Genomic DNA, 23,873 nt, shown 5'->3' on the forward strand with positions numbered 1-23,873 from the left:
CTCAGTGTTCAGTGACATTTCTCTCAGGACATAGCACAGTCACAGCTGTTTCTCTTTGAATTCTGCATCCTGGGACCACTGCTCTTCTCTGCTCAGATCTCCTTCAGCTCGCATCCCCCACATATCTTCTGGTCATTCCTAATGCCTTTTAGACCCCACGAAGCACCACGTTTGAGTGCAAAGGACATGCTATGTGATGTCCTAAGAAGTGGCTTCTATTTCAGGCTCTGCCACAAGCTTAGCCATATGTCTATGGCTGGGAGCAATCAACCTACTTTTCTGGTACAATCCTTTTCTTCACAATTTGAAAATTAGTTCCAGGACCTTGAAGGCAGGATGTAAATGTCTCTCTAGCATGAAGACGGTAAATGAAATCATGAAGAAAAGGCCAGAAGAACTGGGATTGGTGCCAAGTGAAGACAGTGGGGTTTTGTACTTCATCCATTTTTTAAAATGCTTTTAGGTTTCCAGTTTGTTTAAAATGCTTTCTATAATTTCAGGTCCTAAAGTCTCACTAGGAGATTCCAAGCTTTTCCCCATTTTGTCCTTTGTGAATCTCTGTCCTTGATGGTGTTTAAAGTTCCTGGGTCACAACCACGTGTGCAAGCACAACTGAGGCACACAATCCCTGGTGAGCAACACAACTGTGGTGCACTAGCTCTAAGAGCACCACAGTTTAGGTGACAATCCCTGACAGCACTAGAATTTAGGTGAGAATCCCTGAGAGAACAACATCTGTGGTGACAATCCCTGCAAAAACAACAGCTGAGGTGACAAACCCTAACTGAACTACAGCTGACATGACAATCCCTGAGAGAACCACAGCAGAGGTGGCAATCCCTGAGAGAACAGCTGAAGTGACAATCCCTGAGAGAACAACAGCTGTGGCGACAATCTCTGAGAGAACAAGAGTTGTGGTGACAATCCCTGAGAGAACAACAGCTGCGGTGACAATCCTTGAGAGAACCCATAGCTGAGATAACAAACCCTGAGAGTACGATGGCTGAAGTGAGAGAACCTTGTGGGCAATATACCTGAAGATGCACAGAGACTGCAGTCAGGGATGCTTCCCCAAGCACAAATGAGCACCACATAGGCATCAGATCTCGCAGAAACATGACAACTGAAAAGCGTCATCCAAATACATGGGCACGCATTGCCACCTGGTTTTCAGCCATCGGTGAGCCCCACATCCTTGGGTGGGCACCTAGTTCATCATTCCCAGCATATAAGGAAAGAAAAAAATGTGCTATAAAAGCTTCTTCCTTTCTCTTGCCCTATTCTGGTCCTTCTATATACCTCACACTCACTAACAGCAGGCTTCTTGCCCCTCGAAGTCCTGAAGGACGGCTGGAGCCCCTCAATTCTGTCCTCTAACAGACACTGTATGGACAGACACTCTTTACCCCTGGCCCTGGCCCTCACACTAAAACCGGAACCACAAGTGCATAGAGATAAAAACCAGTTGTCCTCTCAGGTCTTGAGGCCGACTTATACAGCTCCTGGTCTTGGAAAGGCTGGGGTAGGCTCCCTTGCCCAGACATTCCACTCTTTTCCCCACTTTACAACTTTCTCACACCTAGTGATATATATTATATATACCTAATATATATGTACATATATATATATATCCACAGGAATGGGCAGGATTTTTTCCCCAGCCAGGAATATAAGGTGTGTCTATATACGTTTTTAGGGCCCCTTTCTTTTTATTTGAGTCAAGCTCTAACTTTCCCTGAAAAAGTTCTGTCCTATAAACTCAGGATGGTTTGAGAAGGTCATAATTGGCCTGCAATCCTGCCCCAAGCAAGCTCCCTTCATCAGCCAACCAACTCCCCCTCCCTGTCCAGCCTCCACACCCCCAGCCCCCTTGAAGAATGGTTATTAATTTGCCACAGCTTCTACAAAATCATGCCAGGCTTGCCTTCCACCTCCCACACTTGCCTCAGGAAGGCTTCACTGTCAGTAAGTTTGGTAACTTAGAAACCTCTTCCTTAACAACTTTGATGAGGAAAGTCATGTGTTCTTTCCGGCCTCTCTGCGGGATTATTTTTAACTCCCGCACTGGAGTCTGTGCAGGCACTTTCCATACCTTGTGGTGCTATATAATTATCCATGCTCGGGGTGTCATAGTAAAGACACTCTGGTCATAAGATAACATGACTGCAAGCTCACTCAGAGAAAAACCTCAATTATGACTAATTTTTCAGAGCCCACTCGCGGTTATTTAGAGACTAACACCTCCTTCAGGTAAAAGCGTTCCATCGAACCTCCTTTCATAACCCGCTGCCTCCTCCTGAGTGCGGGGACCATCTGCTCTGGCAGGCATCACAGACTCCTCCTGCACCGACCACTGGACAGGGGAAGGGGTGGACACAGGTGTTTAGGGACTGGGGCCAACGGCACCACATCATCCTGGTCCTCCCTTAGGGTCTTAACCTTTGTCTGCTCCCTTTCTGGAAAGGACTTTGCAGCCTTCTTAACCCTCCAGAATCCCTGCTCGGCCCCTTTCACCACCTTCGGGCCTTGGCAGCCTCTCAACCATAAAGTGATTTGACAAGGTCTGTGCGTAGGCATCTATCAAGCTGCCAGCTCCATAGGCAAGTGGTCTGTTTACTTAAACATGTGAGCTGCACCTCAGAAGCCTGCTAGGAGCCAGGAAACAAACACAGATCACTGTTTCCAGGGAGTCGACAACGGGGCAGGTGCCCATTACATAAGATTCGGCAACTGAGTTAGAAAGGAGGAAAAAATTGGGTAGATGCTAAAGTCATGTTTCTGCATCCCCCAGGGTCAGACCACCCTATGTCATTCGGAATCCCAATGAAGGCAGTTAACTATAATCGCCCACTACCATCTGCTAATATAGACCAAGGACACATACATCTGAATTGGCCTTTTACAAATGTTTATCCATTAGTTCCTATCCCTGCAAATCCACTCCTTGTGAAGCCTTCTGGATAAAAAATACTCAGAAGAACCAACAAAAGTTGGAAGTTGGTCTTAGAATCAGGAAAATGTTGGTCTGAGTCCCAGTTCTACCCAGGACTAATGATTTGAAAGGGGGAGTTGAAGAAACTGGGCCACAAAGCCACAGAGTGAGCAAAGCTTTGCAAGCGAGATTGGGAATGATTCCAACAGCAGGGGAAGGGGTGTTGTGGGAGGGGGAAAGCTTAATTATTTCCAAATACAGAATGTTCTAGAAGGAAATAAAGTTAAAAGTCAGGAGGAAGAGAAATAAAAAAGAGCTTCTAGCAGAAGAGTATACTCAGGTGACAGGGTGGAAGGGTCTTTGGGGAGCTTAATTCTGGATTCCTGTCTTTTTCTGTGTTTGGGACACCTTACAGTCCCTCTGGGCCTATGCCTAGGTCTATCTGTACCCCACAATAGGGGCATGACCCAATGCTTTCAGCACAGCCTGGAAGTCCCTAATTGTGTTCTAGCCCATAGCTCTGGCTTGCCTGGCTTTGCCTTAGGGAGTGGCCACTTTTCTTTCAAGGCCGATCTGCTTTCAGGGGAAATATCCCTAGGTCTTGGGCAGGAAGACCTGTGAGAGGCCCTGCTGGAGGGCTCAGATTTAGCCTCCAGAGTGAAAGACCCTAACAAGGAGGAGAGGGAGGCCCTAGCCAGGGCAGCTCTCACCTGGCCGCTTGCTCCATCCGCTGCCTTCTCTGCGCTGCTCATTCCTGCTGGTAAACAGCCCAGGTCTCCGGGGCAACCAAATCGTGGGGGGCCACGTGCTTCCTGCCTGACCGGAACCGACCTGCCCTGGCTTGGTGAGTGGGGGTTGGGGATTGTGTGGAGGCAATGAGGTGGGATCTGGAACCTTTCCAGGACCCCAGCTGCCCCCACTTCACCCCACTGGCCACCATCCCCTCCAACTAGAGGGCCTGGGGGTTTGGGAGGCCGGAAGCAGGAGCAGTCCCCCCCTTACCTCCCAACTCTGGCCTTAGTTCTGACTTGGACAGTATCTTAGTGCCTTTGATTTTTAAGAGATTCCTAGGCATCCCGAACCTGGATGGCTGCTTTTAGGGGATCTATTTAAGTTTGGAACCATTTGTTTCCTTGTCTGTTTCAATGCACCCCTCTTGAAACACCTGACTTGATTTCCCTGTCAACCTCCTGCTCCTAGTCACAGTGCTCGCAGTTGAAGGTTCAACACCAGGAAATGCCCAGCGCACTCCCCTCTTTCCTCTCTCCTTGCCTGTCTGTCTACCCGTTCTTCTCCTTTTTCATGGCCGAATATCCACATCCCAGCTGTTCTTTCACAAGATCTGCTCCCTCTTTGTTCTGCTCTCTCTCCAACCACCACTGGGTGTAACACCACCACCCACCTACCAGCCACTCTATACTCAGATACTGAAGAAAGCTTGACCAGACACGGGTGGAATCATGGAAATACGTGATCACCTATTTCAGCTGGACACTCCCCAACTCTGTATAAAAATCCTTCCACCTTCCCCAACTCTGTCTTCTTTCTCATAGATGGCTATTTCAAACTTTGTCTTCTCTCCCCCATACTCCCACTGAGAAGATAACTTCCTCCTTCTTCAGAGAGATCATAAAAGCCATCACTTGGAAACACTTGGAGCTCTCTGCCCTTAGGTTTGATAAATGTCTACTTGCTCTCCTACTTGTCTTTTCCCCCTATTTGAGTGGGAGGTCCCTGGTTGTGTGTTTGGATTCTGTCCAGGACAGACTGTTCTTTCACCATTGCCTGATGCCCCACTTCCTGCCATTGAGCCTCAAAAGAATACATTCTCACATTCTCACACTCTCAAACTTCAGGCCTTTGTTTCTGCTGACCTCATTGTCCCGAAGATTCTTAACTCAGCCTTTTCCATTTAGCTTTCTGGTACCAACTTAGAGAATGAAAGCTTTCTTCCAAGGTGGAGTAAGGATAGCTTCCCAGAAAGCTTTGCCTAGGCATTGTCTGCCAAGCACCTTGCTAGCTTTTCAGAGCTTGCAGATGAATGGGTTAGTATCTGCATGCCCCAAAAAGGTTATTTGCAGATCTTCAAGCACTATCAGAAGGAAGAATTAGGAGTCAGTTACTTAGCACTGTTGCAATCTGCTATCTTGTCTGTCCTGGACACATGGACAGAAGGATATTGATAGAGGAACACAATGCTGTTCCTCAAAGCTTAAAGATGTTCAGTTTGCCGAGAAACTGTACACGTGTAGTTACAAAGAAGGTTATTTCCCATCACATCCCAACTGTAAATTCGGTTTACACTTTAAGCCAAGGGTTGAAGAGCAGATTGGACATGATGACCTCTCAGAGTTGGGAAGGAAGAGCAGAATCCATGGGATGTCTTTGCCTGCCTCAGAGACTCCTGACCGATAGGAGCTGCTGGTGAAAGCCTGGACTGGACAGACACCTACTCCCCCCAAGGTTGCCCCTCTGTTATCTGTATACTCAGAGGCCACTGAAGCCTCAAGGGGGTTCAGGAGATGGTGGTTTGGCAGCTCTGTGCTCAGTGGCCTATTTCTTGTAAATGATCTTGTCAGAAATATCTAAGTACTGCTCTTCAGCCCTTCAACACCCACCCAAAAGATTAAAGTAGGTTCTTCATCAGCTATTTTAATAGGGATTATGCAATCCTTTAGAAAATCAAATTGCCTCCTCAATCCTTCAGTGTGCATTTGTATGCCCACATGGAATGCACCAGGCCCTGCTTCATTTTCAACACCTACACCTTTGTTTCCCTGGTGCCCTGGTCTTAGAACACACAGAAGGCAGAAGGAGGCTGAGGGAAGCCAGGCAGATCTGATTAGTTCTAGAGCCTACCTGGAAAAGTCAAGCAGCTTGCAAATGGAATCTCAGGAAACATCATCAACGACCCAGCCTGCTGGCAGAGTGGTGGCTCTTCCTTCCTTCCTTCCTTCCTTCCTTCCTTCCTTCCTTCCTTCCTTCCTTCCTTCCTTCCTTCCTTCCTTCCTTCCTTCCTTCCTTCCTTCCTTCCTTCCTTCCTTCCTTCCTTCCTTCCTTCCTTCCTTCCTTCCTTCCTTCCTTCCTTCCTTCCATGCTCTCTCCACTTCCCAGCTCTCTCTTGGCCTTTTCATGTCCAGCATGTGTTCATGCCCATCCCACTCTGTTCTCTTCCTGAAAGTTCCCCCAAACTCATTGATGTTCCAAGGTGTATTTTCCATAAAGGCCTTTCCCACGTCTAAATGCTTTTTCTGCTTCCATTTGGTGCAGTAGAATATGCCCCATGTGGTACATTTCTGCCTTCCTTTCTCGTACCAGCACCCCTTATTTGGATGACTCTCTCCCCTGACTAGCATTGACCCCATGCCATAGAAAAGCCCTGAACACCAGGGCTTTTTGTTAATGAAAGGCAGAGAATTTTTATGGCTGATTTCAACATCCATCATGTACCTTAGAGTCTCCTATCCCAGCATTACTTTGTTCCTACCTATTGTGTGGGTCCTGGGGTTGCAAGCGTGGTGACCTCTCTAAGGCAAAGCTTCAGTTTGAATCCTGGCCCCATTGCTATGCTTATAGATGACCCTGGGGAACTGATTTAATATCTCTGGGCCTCAGCCTTTTCTTCTCCCTGTAGTATAAATATGGCAAGAACAGGATTGTGGTGAGGGTGAGATGAGACCATGCATAAAAAGGTTTTGGTACTAGATCTGGCATACTCTGAGGGCTTGGAGAGGTTAACTATCCAGTACCGTACCATGTTGTCTTTGTCTGACAGAGCACATCTCCTTCACTGTGGCAGAAGATCTTCGTGGACAGAAACTTGCCTATATTTAAGTTCTCACTTGGTTTAGTCAGTGCCTGCTTTGTGGTAAGTGTTCAGCAAATGATAATTCAATGGATGCTGGTGTTGGTTCCAAGTTGGCTTGTCTACAGAGAGATCCAGCAAGCTGTCAATGGGAAATGTCTGCAAGGATATCTGACTAGAAGTTAAATGACCTCCCTTGGGGATGGGCTCAAGACCAGATTTCTTTCTGCTTAAGTAAATTGCCTCTGTGTGGTATCTGGGTGAATCTTTGACTAGTTGACTAGTCACAGCTCCTCAAGACTTCAGCAACCTCCTTTGTGTAAGCTCTCCCAGCCTGGAGTTTGCTTCTCCTAGCATTATGTTTTATCTGAGACCACCCTGCAACACTCATTTTGGGGGGAGAGCACACATGGTGATGCTTAGGGGTTACTCCTGGTTCTGCACTCAAGAATGAGTGATATTCAGGTGACCATATGGGATGTTGTAGATCAAAATCGGCTGCCTGCAAGCTAAGCTTCTTGTATACTGTACTATCTCTCTGGCCCCATCAGTGGGCTTTCTTAAACTGAGGCCTTCCCCAGACAGAATTTGCCAGTTTACTTCTCATCACAACAAAGTCATCAGGGGAGTCTCACTCCCCATTTGGGTAGTGGAGGAAACCAAGGTTCAGAGAGAACCAACAACTAGTCAAAGATCCACCAAGATATCATATGACAAGGCAAGACTCCAACTCTTGCCCCTAACTCCAAATCCAACATTCTTTCTGCCATACCCTAGGTTTCCTGGAGCCCTGGTATGCAGGTGCCACATTTAGGGTGGTGATACAGCCTTTACCAGACACTGACCTTCATGGCTCTAAGTTGGGAGAATCCTCATAGGGAAGAGTTGTCCTGAGGAAGGCCAGGAATGTTTCTTTAAATCATCACTCCAGTCAGGCGGTGGCTAGGGGATTCTATACCCCTCCAAGGGAAGGGCCAGATTCTCACAGCACCCTCATCCAGTGTACTTCTCAGGGAAGGAGAGAATCAGGGCAGCTGGAGTCTGTCCCTGCTGATATGATCTGCAAGGACTGTGTCAAGCATCCAGGAAACAGTGGTCAAACAAACACCATTTCTGCTCACAGTGGGCTTTTGGTTTCCCTGCTAGCCCGCAGTCCTCCAAGGCCCAGGATCTTGCCTATTAGAGAAGCCCTGGTCTGAATCAATTCCTATTAGACATCTGTGAGACTTCTCTGTCACCCCAAACCCCTTCTGTTTCTCCAAAGACTCACCTCTGCGTGTCTGAAAGATATGAGAGTTTTCCTCATGGACTGCCTTGGCATTGCCAGCCTGTAGAGATGGGAACTCATTAGTAGCAGAAGCAGCAGCATTTCAGAAGGAGATTGACTGGGACCAGGCCTGATGAAGGCCTCCAGGCAGGCAATCACCACCAGAATTTTGCCAGCGGCCAAAATAGTTAATAGACGAGGGAACTGAACACTCCTAGGCCCACTTGCAGATGACTGTCCTAAAGTTTTCCTGGGAAACTTTATCACAAGATATCAAGGGAGTCAAAATTCTACCTACCTCAGCCACATTCCCTAGCTCAGCCAATATCATGCTCTAAGCATGAGTTGATCAAAACCAGCTAAAGTCAGGGCAGGGTGTAGAAAGATTAACTGTGGTTAAAGAGTGTTGTTGCTAGTTTAGGGGAGAAACAGGGGCAGGAGCACAGGTCTGGCATGCACAGGACCCCAACTTCAAGCTCTGGCACTGTTTGGCTTGCTGAACACCATGGTTTGGAGCCTTATTGACCCCAGAATCACAACAACAAAAAAGAGAGTGGTTGAGCAATGTGGTTGCATGTGATCATAGGGGCTCTGTGTCCACCCTCTACCCCGACAGCAAGAGTGTCTGAGGTGGTTGCCACCAGCAGAACCAAGAGGCTCTGTTGAGCCCACCCTGCATGGCACTGAGAAGTTTAACTTGTATAAGGCTGGGGGAACTGAAGCCGGAGTGATAGTCCCTCTGATAGGGAGCTTGTCTTGCATGCAGCCCACCTAGGTTTGAAATCAGCCATCCCATATGGTCTTTTGAGCACCACTAGAAAGGACTGCTGAGTGCAGAGCCAGGAGTAATCCCTAAGCATTGCTGGGTTTGACACAAAAACAAATAAACAAATAAAAAAGACTCGGAGATCTGGGGGAGGAGGTCACACCATGAGCATGAGGAAATTGTTCCAGCTCTCTAGGTCCTGTTGTGTTTCTCCGTCTCTAAAATAACATTAGTCTCTGGAGGTGTTGAGGATGAAGTAAACCGTGAAGGTTTTAATAAAAAACAGCTCCTGGTGTTTAGTCATTTCTTAATAAATACTTGAAATGACTAACATGTACTTTCAGTCTCACTGTAGAGAAGAGGAAGCAGAGATGCTCAGTTGATGAATACAAATCTGGGAGCAAGGAAAGGAGACATGGGAGGAGATGTGGAATGGGAGGGAGGTTGCCTACCAGCCCAAAGGGTCAGTCTTTCCTGAGCTGGATTTCCATTGTGAACCAGTCAAGGAAATGTGTACTCCCCAAAATAAAAGGGGGGTGGGGAGGATGAATGAGGTCTGCGAATGGGGCTCAGCTGTAGAATACTTGGTTTGCATGTATGATGGATGTACTGGGTTCTATCCTCAGTACCACAAAATAAGGGAGGTGGTGGTTACTGAATAAGGTTGCCAAAAAATTAATTATTTAACATAACTTTTGTTTTGGGGGCCATACTCAGCTCGGGGTTTACTATAGGCTCTGCACTCAGAAATCACAAGGGCAAGGAGACCAAACCTGGGTTAGACTCATGCAAGGCAGGTGTCCTTCCTACTAAGTATCTCTTTGGCCCTAATTAACACACACACACACACACACACACACACACACACACACACACACACACACACACACACCACCTCACTGTCGGTTTACAGTTTACAACTTGGTTCCACCCAAAACAAAGATCATCCCTGGTTTCTTTGTATTTGTTTGGCTACAACTTGGTTTTACTCAAAACAGAGATTTTTTTTTCCTGATTTAGAATATATCAATCATACATAAAATAAAATAGATATTTATACAGAAAATAATGTTTATGGAGGGAATATATTAGACCTGATTAGTTTACGTAAGCTCTAAGTTTTTGCAAAAGGGAAATAAATTTCTATCATGTTTAATCCACTACTACTTTGGAGTTTTTCACTTGCAATTAAATTTGTGATGAGCCAAGGGTATATTATGGGTGTTTTCAAAAAAAAAAAAAAAAAAGAATGTTTCAAACAAACTGGGCAGAACTAGCTCAGCATAGGCCTTCTATCCTTACTCTCCTGCCCAGGGGTGGTCCCTGTACTCAATAAAAACTGTAGTCTGGCAGGTATATACTCTCGGTTTGACAAGACAGATTGCTATTTGGACACCCATATTTCACTCTCAGTTTTGTTTGGGTTATTTCCTACAATGACCCTTGCTCTAGACCCAATTTCCCTGGGTGGAAATATGGCTTAGGGGGCCATCATGCCCCCTATATTTTTGTGGCGGGGGACACTCAGTGGTGCTCCAGGCTACACCTGGCTCTATATTTAAAAGATCACCACTGGTGAACTTCCGGGAACCATATGGAACACTAAGGGATTGAAACAAGGTCACCCACATGCAGGGTAAGCTATACCATCTCTCCAGTTTCCCCTCCAAAGCAAAAATGATTAACAACTACCATACTTAAACCTTTTGAAAAAAAAAAGGATACTTTTTAATTGTGTATTAATTATGTACTAAAGTCTAAACACAGAAAGAGTACAGATTGAACTCTGACTTCTCTCCGGCTTTCCAGACTGATACTACAGCTGGGGGTTTCCCACCCACATGGCCTTGCCTCACTCTGAGCATTTCTCCCCCAAACAGTTGTTCTGCTAATTGACCCCACAAGCAGAGGAGGCTGTGAGTGTGGTGCTCGAACCCCTGTCTCATGGCAATGAAGACCCTCGAACTCCTGGTAATCATCATCTGTAAGTGATGAAGGGAAAGGGGACAACCTCAGGATGTCACCTCTCCTGACCTCTTTGGAGCACCCAGGGATTCCCCCTATTGTCTTCCTGCTTTTTTGTTGTTGTTGTTTTGTTAAACTGAGCTGGTCGAAGTCTTGGGATCACAGAAAGCTTTCTAAAAGCCAAGGTTGCTAACCATCTGGGAAGAGAGGGCACTTGACTGCCATTTGATACCATACATGCACATGCAGACACATGTGAGGGGCCTTCTTTTTCCTTTGGATGCTCATTGTCTATAATTTGTCACATGTACAGGTGACTTCTGGAATAACTATGTAATATGGGGAAATGCTTACATTCCCACTGAATTCTTTGCATCATGGCCACAAACCTGTTTGGAAGTTGTGCTGGATCTTGGGTATAATTCCTGGAGTAAGATTTTCAACGCTGTAGGAACAACTGTTGGTTTCCTAGGTCAACATGACAAAAACAGGATTCCTTTTTCCCCTTAATGATGAAACTTACCAACTGATGATGGGGACAGTGCTGAGGACATGTTAGTGAAACATATGCAGGCTATACTATTGGTTGCTCCTGAGATGCTCTGGAGAAGAGCATAGCTTGCAACTCTAACCTCTCTCCAGGGCCTACTCCCCAAACCAAAGTGAGATGGGAAGGCTCTTGGGGAATTTCCTGAAACTCTCCTCTCTGATTTCCTTCCTCAAGTTTCATCTTTGATTTTCAGTTCATTGCAAAATTAATATATGCTCATATAAAAAGTGAAATAAGTAAGTGTAGAATAAAATGGTACAGCTCCTGACATTCTTCCAGACCTCAATCCTTTGCTTCCACCAAATATAGCTACTCCTAAAAGTTTGGCATACATCTGTCTAGATTTCATCACACACACACACACACACACACACACACACACACACACACACACACACACACTTAAGACACTATAATAGAGAAGGAAATTGTGTTCATTACAAAAGAAAAAATCAGACAGCATGATAGTAAGCTAAATTCATGTTGTTTTTATTTCTCCACCTACTCCAAATTCATTGCCTAGAGATACTGCTGGTAGAGGCGGGATGTTTACAAGGCATCAGTCAGTGATTATCCCCTGTTGGTGCACAGGTGGGAGTTCCCCATTTGTTGATATTATAAATAATATTGCAGCAAATATCCCTGTATTTATGTATTTCCCACCTCCACCCTGCCCTGCTTTCTTGGGTTCTGTAGAAGTAAAAATTGCTGGCTCCATGAATGGAGACACTTTCTCTTATCCCTGATAAATCTGGTCTCTCGTATGAGCTGGTAAAACCCTGATAGTATTTGTAGAGAACACGCTCCTAGGTTTATCTTGGGCTCCAAAAGTGGTCTTTGTCTAGGATGGCTGTTCTTTTCTCTTGTCAGCTATAGCATGGGCCATATTGTCCTAAGTATCATAGAAACTGAGTTCCTATCCTGCAAGTGTCACAGAAATCTCACCAAGAAACAGATTTGTACTTGGAAAGAGAAGAGGAAAAAACCCTCAATTTATATTTTTTTCATATAATAAATTCTTTAATTGAATCACCATGAGATACACAGTTACAAAGTTGTTCATGATTGAGTTTCAATCATACAATATCCAAATACCCTTCACCAGTGCCCATTTCCTACCACTAAAGTTCCTGTTTTCTTCTCACCCTCTCTCCTCCTGACTGGACCAGGATATCACCTAAAAGGGTTGAGCTCTGAATACAGTTCACCCAAAGTTTTTATATGCTACTCACAAAGGGTATTATTTAACATATACAATGGTTGTCAACAGGTACAATAATTGGTACAGTCAGTAATTATTACAATTAGTTTTAAGTTCCATATGAACATTTACTAATTATCTTTATGCCCCAGTTCCTTTTCAAGCAACCTGAGCAGATCTGTTTACCTGTTCTGTTCTGGTCAGTACTTTGTGATTTGTGACCTATTCATCTTTGCCCCAGAATGGGTCACTCAAGGTTCAGAGTAAATAGAACCCTCAGACCTCTGCTGAAGAGACGGAAGACCTCAGCTGTGTAGGCGTTGATTGTGCTCTCAGTTGGGGTGCCAGGGCACCCTGTCCTCTTCTGTGTTTTCTCTTTGGCAGTGCTGGGTCACTGCCATGGCAGCTTCTGGCAGTTTCAGCGGATGGTCAAACAGGTGACGGGGCGCAGCGCCTTCTTCTCCTATTATGGATACGGCTGCTACTGTGGACTTGGGGGCAGAGGGACCCCAGTGGATAACACTGACAAGTGAGTGAAAAGTCACCCAGGTGTCCCATTGACACAGGCCACCCCTTTGCACTGGATTTGGACCCAAAGTTAGAGAGGATGTGAGGACTCTTGCATGCAGGTGTCCAAAACACTGCCAGTGAGGGCTGGCAAAAGTGGAAAGGTGGTAAGAGAGTGGGCAATGCAGAGCTAGCATAGCAGTTGGCAGTATGCTTGTGCAGTGGCTTTCCTAGAGTCACATGTAGACTTACTGCTTGGCTATTACTGTCACCATCTGGAAATTCCATTTTTGGAGTTTTGGGGCTTCCCAAACAGTGGTCAAGGGTCCAGGACACTTGGCTCATACTCAGCCAACCTGGCCAGACTATTCACTGTTCAAGCCATCAGGGCCACATCCAGAAGTGTTTCATGGTGCCAGGTGGTGCCTAGGTCCAAACTTAGATCCCATACTTACTAAGCATGTACCTCTGACTGTGGAGCCTACTTCCACACATACCCCTAAATTTTTTTAACAGTTTTTGTTTGGCCACACCTGATGACACTTTGGGGTTACTCCTGGCTATGCACTCAGAAATCACTTCTGGCTTGGGGGACCATTTGGGGATCAAACTGTGGTCCATCCTGGGTCAGTTGCATGCAAGGCAAATGCCCTACTGCTGTGCCATCGCTCTGGCTCTGTACCCCTAAATTCTTAATTTAAAACAAGGGGTACTATGTTTTCTTTTAACAGTAGGCCTCAACAATTCTGCACTCAGTCCAGTCCTAAGTGCTGGAAACCTTTCCAGTTTTTAAACGCTGTGGCAAATGCGCCCTTTTCTCAGCTTGCCAAGTGGAACATTAATTACACACACCACCAAATTGACTCGATGTCTCCTGGTCCAAATGCAAGGAGGCTCCAGGACAGAGAATCTGAGTTGCCTGGCTTGGAAAATAAATGTCCAATCTGGATGGGGTCACATGGTGCCAACCTGGCCGCCAGCCTTATCATGTTCAAGGGAGGTTGGGAGAATACAGGGTTCTTGAATTAATGGAGGATAGTGGCATCTGGGGTGGACCATGAAGAAAGCAGGGTTATTTGTGGGCCCTTTCATCTGTGCATTAGAGAATGCCACCCATCACCTTGTCACTAACGTCGGTAAGTCAGCCAGATAGAGCAGCTTAAATATCACTCCTGGAGCTTGATTCCTCCTAACAGGGCTCAGGAGACTGTGGAACATTCCAGTCTAAGGACCTCAGAGGCCTGGAGGGAAAATGATACTTCCAACACCCTCATTACTGCTGATACCAAGATTGGTGACTGCAGGGGGCCTTACTTTTATCCTCATAATGACCCACGGAGTGCTTATTCTTCTATTACAGGTGAAGACAGTGAGGGGCCCATGAAACACCCCCAACATTTAGTCTTTAAGCGGCAAGGTCAGGAATGGAGCAAGAATTTTCCTGTTTGGGGGCAAGGGCGATAGTATAGAGGATAAGGCACTCTTCCTGCACATGGCTGACTCGTGCTTGATCCTTGGCTTCTCTTATGGTCCCCTGAGGCTTCCAGGAGTGATCATAAAGCCAGGAATAACCTCTAAGCCAGAACCAGGTATAATCTAAAAAAAACAACAAACAACTTGCTTGTTCACATTCTGGGTCTTCCCTCAATGTCCCACAATTTCTCTTTCCAAGGGTACAAACAACTGAGCAGTTTTTTCTGTCAATGGAAGGGAACAGGCAGATAAGAGATGGGGTGTGGATAGGGTAGGAGACAGGAGAAGAATCATCTGCCTAGGGCATTAGCCAGTGATTTTTTTCCCCTCGTTTTTTCATCTTAATAGCCAGTCTCCTGCATCCCCAAGCCAAGGAAATGAGCTGAGACCATCTCTCAATTTCCTGTCTTACACACACACACACACACACACACACACACACACACACACACACACACACACACACACACACACACACACTGAGCACTGCAGAAGCAAAGCTGTATGTGATATTGCAACCCAATCTCTGAGACTTACAGTGGTACTCAGTGAAAAGTCATGAATGAATGAAAGGACCTTGGTCAGCATCCTAGATGTATTTCATTTGGCCAAGTTCCCTTTCTGAATCTCATTTCTCACCTTACAGAGTGGGGACAGTTCTCACTTGCAAGGGTCTGTGAGGAGCAAAGAAGAAAGAAAGTGATAATGAGATCTTAGTTCTATTTTTTTTTGGTGGGGAAAGGTTAGGCCACACCAGGCAGTGCTCAGGATAATTTCTGGTTCTATTCTCAGAGCTTTGGGGTCAGTCAGGTGAAAGGCAAGAAACTTAACCTTATTTTCTTCCTCTCAAACCCTTCAGTCTTATCTTTTCGTGGGGAGCGCATCTAGTGACGCTCAGGGGTTACTCCTGGCTCTGCAAGCTCGGGGGGGGGGGGGCATATGGGAGACTGGGGATAGAACTCAGGTTTGTCCTGGCTTGTCCATGTACAAGGCAAACCCCTTCCCTACAGCTGAGCTATAGCTCCAGGCTATAGTGTTATCTTTTTGTTGTTGTTGTTAGTTTTTAGGACCAGTCTCAGTGATGCTCAGGGGTTACATCTGGCTCTGTGCTCAGAAATACTTTTGGCAGGCACAAGGTACCATATAGGGTGCCGGGGATCAAACCTGGGCCAGGCAATGCCCAGCCCACTATGCTATCACTCCAGACACTAAACCCCCTTACTGTTATCTTTAACTCTATCAGGGATTACTTCCTTCCCTGCCTTCTTACCCAGAAGAGGGACTCCCACCTAAGTGCTCCCCCCTCCCCACTTTATTTCCCCAGAGTCCAACTCCAGGTCAAGTCCATATCTCCTATCTTGTCCCAGGTGCTGCTTAGCCCATGATTGCTGCTATGAGAAGCTGAAGCAGGGAGGCTGCCAACCTATGCTAAACAGCTACCATTTCTACGTGACCAATGGCTCTGTGCTCTGTGAGTTGCCTGGAGGGAAATGCCTTAAAGCTAGACCTTTCTGTCAAGCTGTCTCTTCACAAGTGACCCAAGAAATCAGAAATGAATTTCTCCCCACAAGTGTTCAAGATGGGAAGTAGTCCTTCAGAAATCCAGAGCTGGAATTCTGATTCTATCCTCTGGTCTCTCCTGCCTGTGCCCCCAATCTCCCCAAGGCTCATCCAGTCTTGGGGTATAGTAGGTGCTTAGTAAATAGGTATTGCCTTAAGGCAAACTCCAGCCTTTCAGCTTCGCTTGACAACAGTTGCTCTTGGAAACATCCCTCCTTAGATCTTTCATGTGTCTACAAGGCAGCTCAGTTGTCTTAGAGTTGTACAAATGTTTGTCAAGGGTGGCTGCATGGTGAATACTGTATAGGCAACATGGGAGATCCATGATTGCGATAAACAGGTGAGGCAGAAAGTTTGCCATGGAGGCTATTCAAGGAAAAGGACGAAGGATGAGAATGCTCAAAAGAATAAGAGTCCACACAAGAGTGTGGCCCCCAACACCTCAGGCATGATCTGAGACGATCGGGGTGTGGGTGTGAATAGAGCAAGTTGCCCTACAGAGCAGGAACCCTGGGAGGCACAGAGACAGAGCCTTGGTGAGAAAGAACCTGTTTTATTTTCTTTATTGTGATGGGGGAATTTCTTTCAAGCAACTCCAATACCTTTGCAGTGCCTCTCCCCTGGCTAAGGTTGTGAATCCCTCAGAGAGTCAAGGGTCTTTCTGCTGCCCCCTCTGCCCTCTCATTGCTGTGACACAGTGTGGCCAAGACCTACCCTTCCTGCAAGGGTTAACCCACTGAGAGTTCTGAAATCTTGCACCCAAGCCCCGTCCCAGGTTGCCTAGCAACTAGTGGCTGCTGGGGTGCATTCAGAGAGCAGGAGGAGAGGAGAAAGGCAACGGGTCCATTTCTGTCTCTAAAGGTCCCAAGAGATCAGTGTAGAGAAGAATCTGGAAGCTGAGCCCCGGATGGGGGAGGTAATCACTGCCCTCAGGCAATCATTGAGGTTGTGATTCCCACTTTGAGGGGGCTTACATAAGTATGTGGCATTTGTGAGGGACTTTGAGATCAGCCAGCGGTGACACCCCCACTGTACCCACATACCCATGCATGTGTTGCTGGGGTGGCACTGGGTGTGGGAGGCTTAGCAGGGTTCCAACCAGCAGGTTCCACTATTCCCTTTACCCTGCTGGCTTCTCCAGCTGCCTTCAAGAGGGTGGGAGGTGAAAACAGTGGCACAAACCTAGAGTAGACACTGTGCAAAAGTCTTTCTCTCTTCCCACCTTCCCTTTTTTCCCCTGAACTGTTATCTCCATCTGAAGTGATCTCCTTTAAGTGTGCGTTTGTTTACATGCCCATTCTGTCCCCAAGCATATAGAATATGAGTCCAATGGGTGAGAGTAGAAAGCAGGTGTCCGATTTGGGGTGCTGATTCCCAGAGAGTCTACAGAGATGGGGACTCTTAGGCAATGCAGTCTGGGGTTGGCATGCTCAGATCTGCTTCCCCAGTTCCTTACAAGAAGTCAGGAGCATATGAAGAACTCAGTATCTGCTTGGAGAGAGAATGAACAGGAGAGGCACAGTGTTGCCTTGCAGGCACCATCTCCAGCCCATTTTGCAAGGGAACAAACAGGCATAGGAAAGAGAAGCCACTTACCTAAGCCCCTAACACCTGCAAACAGCACATCTGGAAGGAGAGCTGCCTCCCTGACTCCTTGAATAACCCCATGCCAGGCTGCACAGGGGCAGAGCCTTTACTGTTTCTAGGGGACTAGAGATTCCTAGGAAATGAGCATTTGCTGCATGTCTGGGGTGGAGGATCAGCTGTGGTAAACAGCTCCATTGCTAAGAAGGAACTGGTGTGTAGGGTGCAAGACAGACTCCAATAGGCCATAAATTAAGCTACATTTAGGTTAGGAGCAAGCTATAAAGTAGAGAGGGGAAGGAGGCTGCTTTAGGTATGGAAGAATGTAGAATAAGATATTAATTATGGAGTCCTGGATAATTGTGGATGATGGTAAGATGGATGGAAGATGAGGCCTTTCTCTGTCGGTCCAGGTCACAGGCCTTCAACTTCTTCCTTCCAGTTGGCGCATCTTAGGGTGGTGGTGAGGAAATGATCCACAGACAGTCAGGTTTCAGGAGACATGAAGTTTTATTCAAGGCCCTAGCCATGTAGGCTAACCTTTAAGCAGCCTATTCCAGCTGCCCTGTCATCTTAACATGTTTCTTCTACCTCCATCCTGCCAGCTCTCTGCCTTCTCCCTTGCTAAATCTCCCTCAATCCTTGAATCAATCCCCTTTCTGCCCCTGAGGCAATCCTTTTTTTACCTGCCAAGGACCCCTCCCAGAAATGGACACACAAGAAGAATGGGGGATAGGGGTAACAGAGGAAGACCAGTCTCAGGAGATGGTATCTGGGCCAGAGGCTTCAGTGCCATACAGGGTGGGAGAAGAGGGTACAGGAAGGCAGTGGAAGGCAGAATTGATGCACCAGAGCAGAGTAGGTGGGGGAGTGGACTAAGACTGGGCTGCCTTCCTTTTGGTCATGGGGTCCCTTCCTAAGCATGAGAGGAGCATATGTTCACAATATGCTTTATGGAGCCCTCTGGAGAGAAAGTGAGCAGGGAGCCTGGTGGGCTGTTTCCTGAGCAGTGGAGGACATGGACCTCCTTGGGATGGGGCTGAAGAAGTGGAGGGAAGCATCAGCTGCTAGGTCTGTTCGAAGGTGAATGAAAGGACTTGCGAATGGGGGAGACAGGATAAAATGGGAAGCAAAATTCCAACAGCCAGAGAATCTTGTTGTCTGTTGGACTTGCCCAGATGGGGGATAGTTGGCCTGAGCCTTTTGTTTTTGAGCTGCATATTAATTCTCCAATGCTGGCTACATCAGGCAGGCAGGAATCAGGAGATCAAGGCAGAGTTGTGACTCGGGATTAGGGGGCAGGGGGATGAGAACCAGAGATTCAGCTCTTTAAGGATGATGCTTAAACCCATGAGAGGCCTCAGAGTCCAAGTTGGAGGCTAAATTTAGGCAGGTGGGGTGCATGGAACAGCCTTCTTCCTTGGTGTCCTCATAGAAGAGACTTTCGGGGAAGGAGAAAGAACGCTCAAAAACAGTCCAGATCTTCCTTTCTGTTTTAGTTTCTCCATTTGCAAAGTAGAAGAGATGGGTCTGGAGTTAGGCAGGTTTTCAAAGATGGCTTTTTCTCAGGCCTTGATCTTCTTTTCCACACCTCCATATCAGCCCAGGAGACTTGTTGATGGGGTCAGCAACCTGAGGAGCACTGATTGGCAGGAGATAACTCCACATTGAAAAAGACCAAAGGGCCCGGAGAGATAGCACAGCGGTGTTTGCCTTGCAAGCAGCTGATCCAGGACCTAAGGTGGTTGGTTCGAATCCTGGTGTCCCATATGGTCCCCCGTGTCTGCCAGGAGCTATTTCTGAACAGACAGCCAGGAGTAACCCCTGAGCACTGCTGGGTGTGGCCCAAAAACCCCAAAAAAAAAAAAGAAAAAAAAAAGAAAAGGACCAAAAACAAAGCAAGAAAGGAGGAGTGAGGTGAGAGGAAGGAAGAAGAGAAGGGAAAGACAATGATAAAAGGAACAGAAATGGAGGTTAGAGAGTTAGGTCAAGCTTGTGTTGCATACGCCTAACCCAGGTTTGATTCCCGGCATCCCATATGGTCCTTCAAGCACAGTCAGGTGTAAATACTGAGTTCAGAACTAGGAATAACCCTGGGCATCTCTGGGTGTGGCCTTAAAATAAAACAAAACAAAAGCAGAATTTAAAGAGGAATCAGAGAAAAAGGAGGGGTGGCGGACTTCAAGGCATAAAGACCATAAAGCCTTATGGGTCTCTAGAGAGGTAGAAGCTGTGACCACACATGGGTCAGCCCCTCTGGTTAAGTAAATGGGGTGGTCAGGTCCTGACCCTGACAGAACCCTTCTCAGAAGCTAGTGAGTCCTGATAAACCCCAGATGAGGCTCTGGGGTCAACAGGGGAAAGAGATGCAAAAGGAGAGAGTTGGGGATCTGGGGCTTGATGGATGGTGTAAGATCTTCACAGATGGTGAGGGGGGAGTGGGAGGCCAAAGGTGCTTCAGGCTCCAGGAATAGCAGGAACTGAGGCTAGAGGCCTGAACACCCCAACACATTTCCTGAGGGTGAGTGGACGGTGCAGCTGGAGCGGAGGGGGGTGGGTGTCAACGTGTCTTAAGGAATCAAGTCACCAAGGAGATGTGGGCGAACAGCGTTCAGAGAAAATGTGGACTCAGGAGAGAAAGGGAGGGAGGCAAACAAATAGACATTCTAGCCAGCACCCGGCCAACTTCAGAGGGTGCAATGTTTCTCCTGATTGTCGAGTGCAGGCTCCCTCCTCATCACCCACCACACTGCTTTTCCCCCATATCACAGTCTGTGCTAAGCAAACAATAGAGAAGCCTCTCAAGGACTCCTGCACCTGCTGGCTTTTGAGGCTTTTATTTGCATCACTGCTTTGTAAATGAGGAGGCTGAGGTTGATTTAACTCAAGTCAAAACCCCAGGAAGTTTGGTCGCCTCCCATCCTCACGCCATCACCTCCAAGGAGAGTGGAACTGGGCTGGAGTCAATCCATCTAAGAAGGGGACATTGTGCCTTAGACAGACGGGCAGGCTCACAGGCAAAGCACATAGGCTCTCAAAGAGGAGCCCTGACGTCTAGGTTCAAGAGCGCCACCTAGTGATAACACTCTTGAAGGGCGGACACTTTCCCAGAAGCCAGGAAAGGTTTCCATCCCGGCATTTGTTTGTTTGTTTATAAATTAATTCAAAATTATTTTAAATTAATTTTGAAATTTTATTTTTGATTTAAATTAAAATTTAATTTTTAATTAATTAAGTTTTAAAATGAATTTTCTTGTTTTTAATAATATTTTTATTTAAGCACCAGGATCACAAATATGTTTGTAGTTGAGTTTCGGTTATAAAAAAAGAATAATCCCCTTCACCAGTGCAATCTTTCCACCACCAAGGTATTGAGACAGCATTCTACTTCTCTCACTACCACTGTCATGATACTTGTTAGGGTGGTTATTTCTCTAATCGCACTCACCACTCTTTGTGGTAAGCTTCATATAGTCTTTCCAGCCCTCATCTCTGTTGTCTCTGGGTGTTATTACAATAATGTCTTTTATTTTTTCCTAAATCCTATGGATGAGTGAGACTATTCTGTGTCTATCTCTCTCCCTCTGACTTATTTCACTCAGCATACTAGTTTCCATTTCCATCCATCCGGTATTGAAGGACATTGAGGTCCTACCATGTGCTCTTCCTGTTTTAGATGCTTCTGTGATCCTGATGAACAAGAAAAATCCACAGTCTGACAGAATTTACACTCCATAGAGGAGACACAAGCAATTAGATAGGAAAATATGAGATCATGCAAAGGGAAATGCTAGTAAAATAAGGGACGCCTGAGGAAGGGTGGCTGGAGAGAGAACTTGGTTTACTTGCTTAATGTGGGAGAGGGGATGTTTCAGTTACATCTGGTGATACTTAGAGCTATTCCTGGCTCTGTGCCAGGAGTTACCCCTAGTGGGATTTGGGAAGGGGGGGGCAAGTAGGCTGTGCCAGGGAATCAGGGACTGATCTGGGATCAGCTGCATGCAAGGCAAATGCTTTACCTAGAAAGAACTTTAGATCAGATTGTCTCCTTCCCTGCTCAAAAGCTATCTCTCTTAAAAAAAAGGAAAAGAACCTTAGATCAGATAGTCAGTGAGAGATTTGACCAAGAGCCAAAGAATGGAATGATGCAGGCCACTTGAAGCCCTTGAAGAGAAGTGTTTTAGAGGAGAGAAGAGCAAAGACCCTGCCTGGAACAGGACAGAGTAATACCTGAGGCAGGGAAAGCTGGGCATGGCCAGTAGAGAAGATGGAGAAGTTGGCCAGGGCCGGGCACAAGTCTGCTATGGGGCCTGCATCAAGAATCTGGGCCATCTCCTCCAGAGAGTGGAAACCAACACAGGGCTTCAAGAAAGAGCGAGAATATGGTGCTGTTCCTCCTCACATGGTCCCAGTTGAGTGGGGGAAGAAAGCTTGAGGAGTTGCAGCACAAGCTTTACAGATACAAGGCCTCGAGTTTGGCCCTATGGCCCCCAGCACTACATGGACCCCGTCCTCACTCTCAGCACCACCAAAGATAACATCCATAGCCCCTGAGATGCACTGCATTGCTGGGATGAAGCACCAAACTGTCAGGCTCCAGAGCCACTAAGTTGTGTTGGGGAGACCCCACTCCAATATTAAGGTGTTGTTTACCATTGGGGTACCTAGTGGCCTTAAGTATTTCTAGTCAGGAGCCTTACCAGGAGTTGAGTCGGGTCACTCAGCAATGTTGGGGTGACCCCTAATATAAGAAGAAACAAAAAAAAAAGGAGGTTCATGGAAGAATCTGCTATGACAAGCTGGGTGTTGGCTGGAGTAGGTGGGTGGGGCAAGACTCAAGAGGACAGAATATGACTATTCACTGCCGAATTGCTGAGGTGGCAGCATGGTGTGCTTGGGGCTGGCTGTGGAGAGCAAAGGGCTAGGAGCTATGTGCTGCTAATAGCCTGGCAGTCCCAGTATGAGAGTGTGGGTGACCAGAAGGATCAATGGCATCCAGAATTCCCTGCTAAATGTGGTAAGTTGGCAAGGCCCAAGCAGGCTGGCAAGGCAACTACTAGGCCTGAGAGAGACATGGTGAGCAGACAGTTCTGAGTGGGTCGTGCTGTGTGGTCCAGCCTCTCCCCATACAGCCTCTCTGACTGCTATGTGTGACTCTTTCATATGAGGATGGGTAAGGGCCTGGGAATGAGGGAAAAGGACCCAGTTTCACTTATTTGAGTGCAGGGGCTGTGGTTCTGTACTAGGTTTATGGTGTGATGTTGCTTGCATCCTGTGGTGCCTAGAACCACCAGGGGTTAACACTGGCAGGGCTGGATTCTCCAGGGTAATGCTGGGATTTCTTGGTATAATCGGAACCCCAGGCTTTAAAATGAGGATCTGGTGAGATGCCAGTCTGAAAACCAACGTTGATGCAGGAAACAATCCACATAGTGAAAAGGTACAAGAACGGGTTCAGGAAATCCAGCACTCAAGCCAGGAATCTCATCACACAAGCTTGCTCCTAAGAAAGAATGAAGCTTAGTGGAGGAAGACTGAAGAATGAGGACCTGCCTTCCTCTGACCCCTGCTTTTATTCACAAGAACCAGGCCACACCCTAGGGTGGGAGAGAAATACCAAGTAGGGAATAACCTAATAACCTAATAATGGCCAGATCACACCTTAGGGCAGAGTATGAATATTCACTAGGGTGGAACCAGTAATCCAACATCTGGGGACATACCTGGCAATGCTGGGGGTCTCCAGGGTCACCATTGGCAATGTTCTAGATCTCACCTGTCCCAGTTTGCAATGCTAGGGGTCTGGCAATGTAGGGGTTTCTAAGGCCACATTTTGTAATGCTGGGAGCCTCTAGGATTGCACCCAATGATTTATGAGAAGCTGTGTGTTGCCAGAATGAAACCTGGTTCAGAGAGAGGCAAGGCATGAACCAGATTCCTGTCTAGTTAGCTCTCGGCTCTTCCAGTTTTATTCCTTTCTTTTTTCACTATTTCAGCCCTTCACCTCATTGCAGCAAGTGCCTCATTCTAGTAAATCTTAGAGCCAGACTCCAGTGGTGGCCCAGGCGTTATTCATGATCCGGTATCTCTCCCCAGGTAAATGTGCCTTCAGCTCCAACACCGGCTGCCTTTGTGGGCTGAGGGCCTGCGAGTGTGATAAGCAGTCCGTGTATTGCTTCAGAGAGAACTTGCTCACCTACAAGAGAAGCTTCACCCAGTTCTCCCGCCGTCCCTATTGTGGTTCCAAGCGGTTCCAGTGCTAG

At 46.9% G+C, this 23,873-nt stretch overlaps 1 protein-coding gene across 1 annotated transcript; it reads left to right on the top strand.

The window, feature by feature from the left end:
* The first annotated feature begins 1,116 nt into the window (after positions 1 to 1,116).
* On the top strand, positions 1,117 to 23,873 carry PLA2G2C (phospholipase A2 group IIC). Its single transcript, XM_049772516.1, has 5 exons — positions 1,117 to 1,180; positions 12,871 to 13,015; positions 14,815 to 14,839; positions 15,859 to 15,937; positions 23,707 to 23,873. The coding sequence occupies exons 1-5, from the start codon at positions 1,117 to 1,119 to the stop codon at positions 23,871 to 23,873; spliced, it is 480 nt and encodes a 159-aa protein (XP_049628473.1).

The sequence above is a fragment of the Suncus etruscus genome, chromosome 4 (assembly GCF_024139225.1).
Source record: "Suncus etruscus isolate mSunEtr1 chromosome 4, mSunEtr1.pri.cur, whole genome shotgun sequence".
Classification (NCBI taxonomy): domain Eukaryota; kingdom Metazoa; phylum Chordata; class Mammalia; order Eulipotyphla; family Soricidae; genus Suncus; species Suncus etruscus.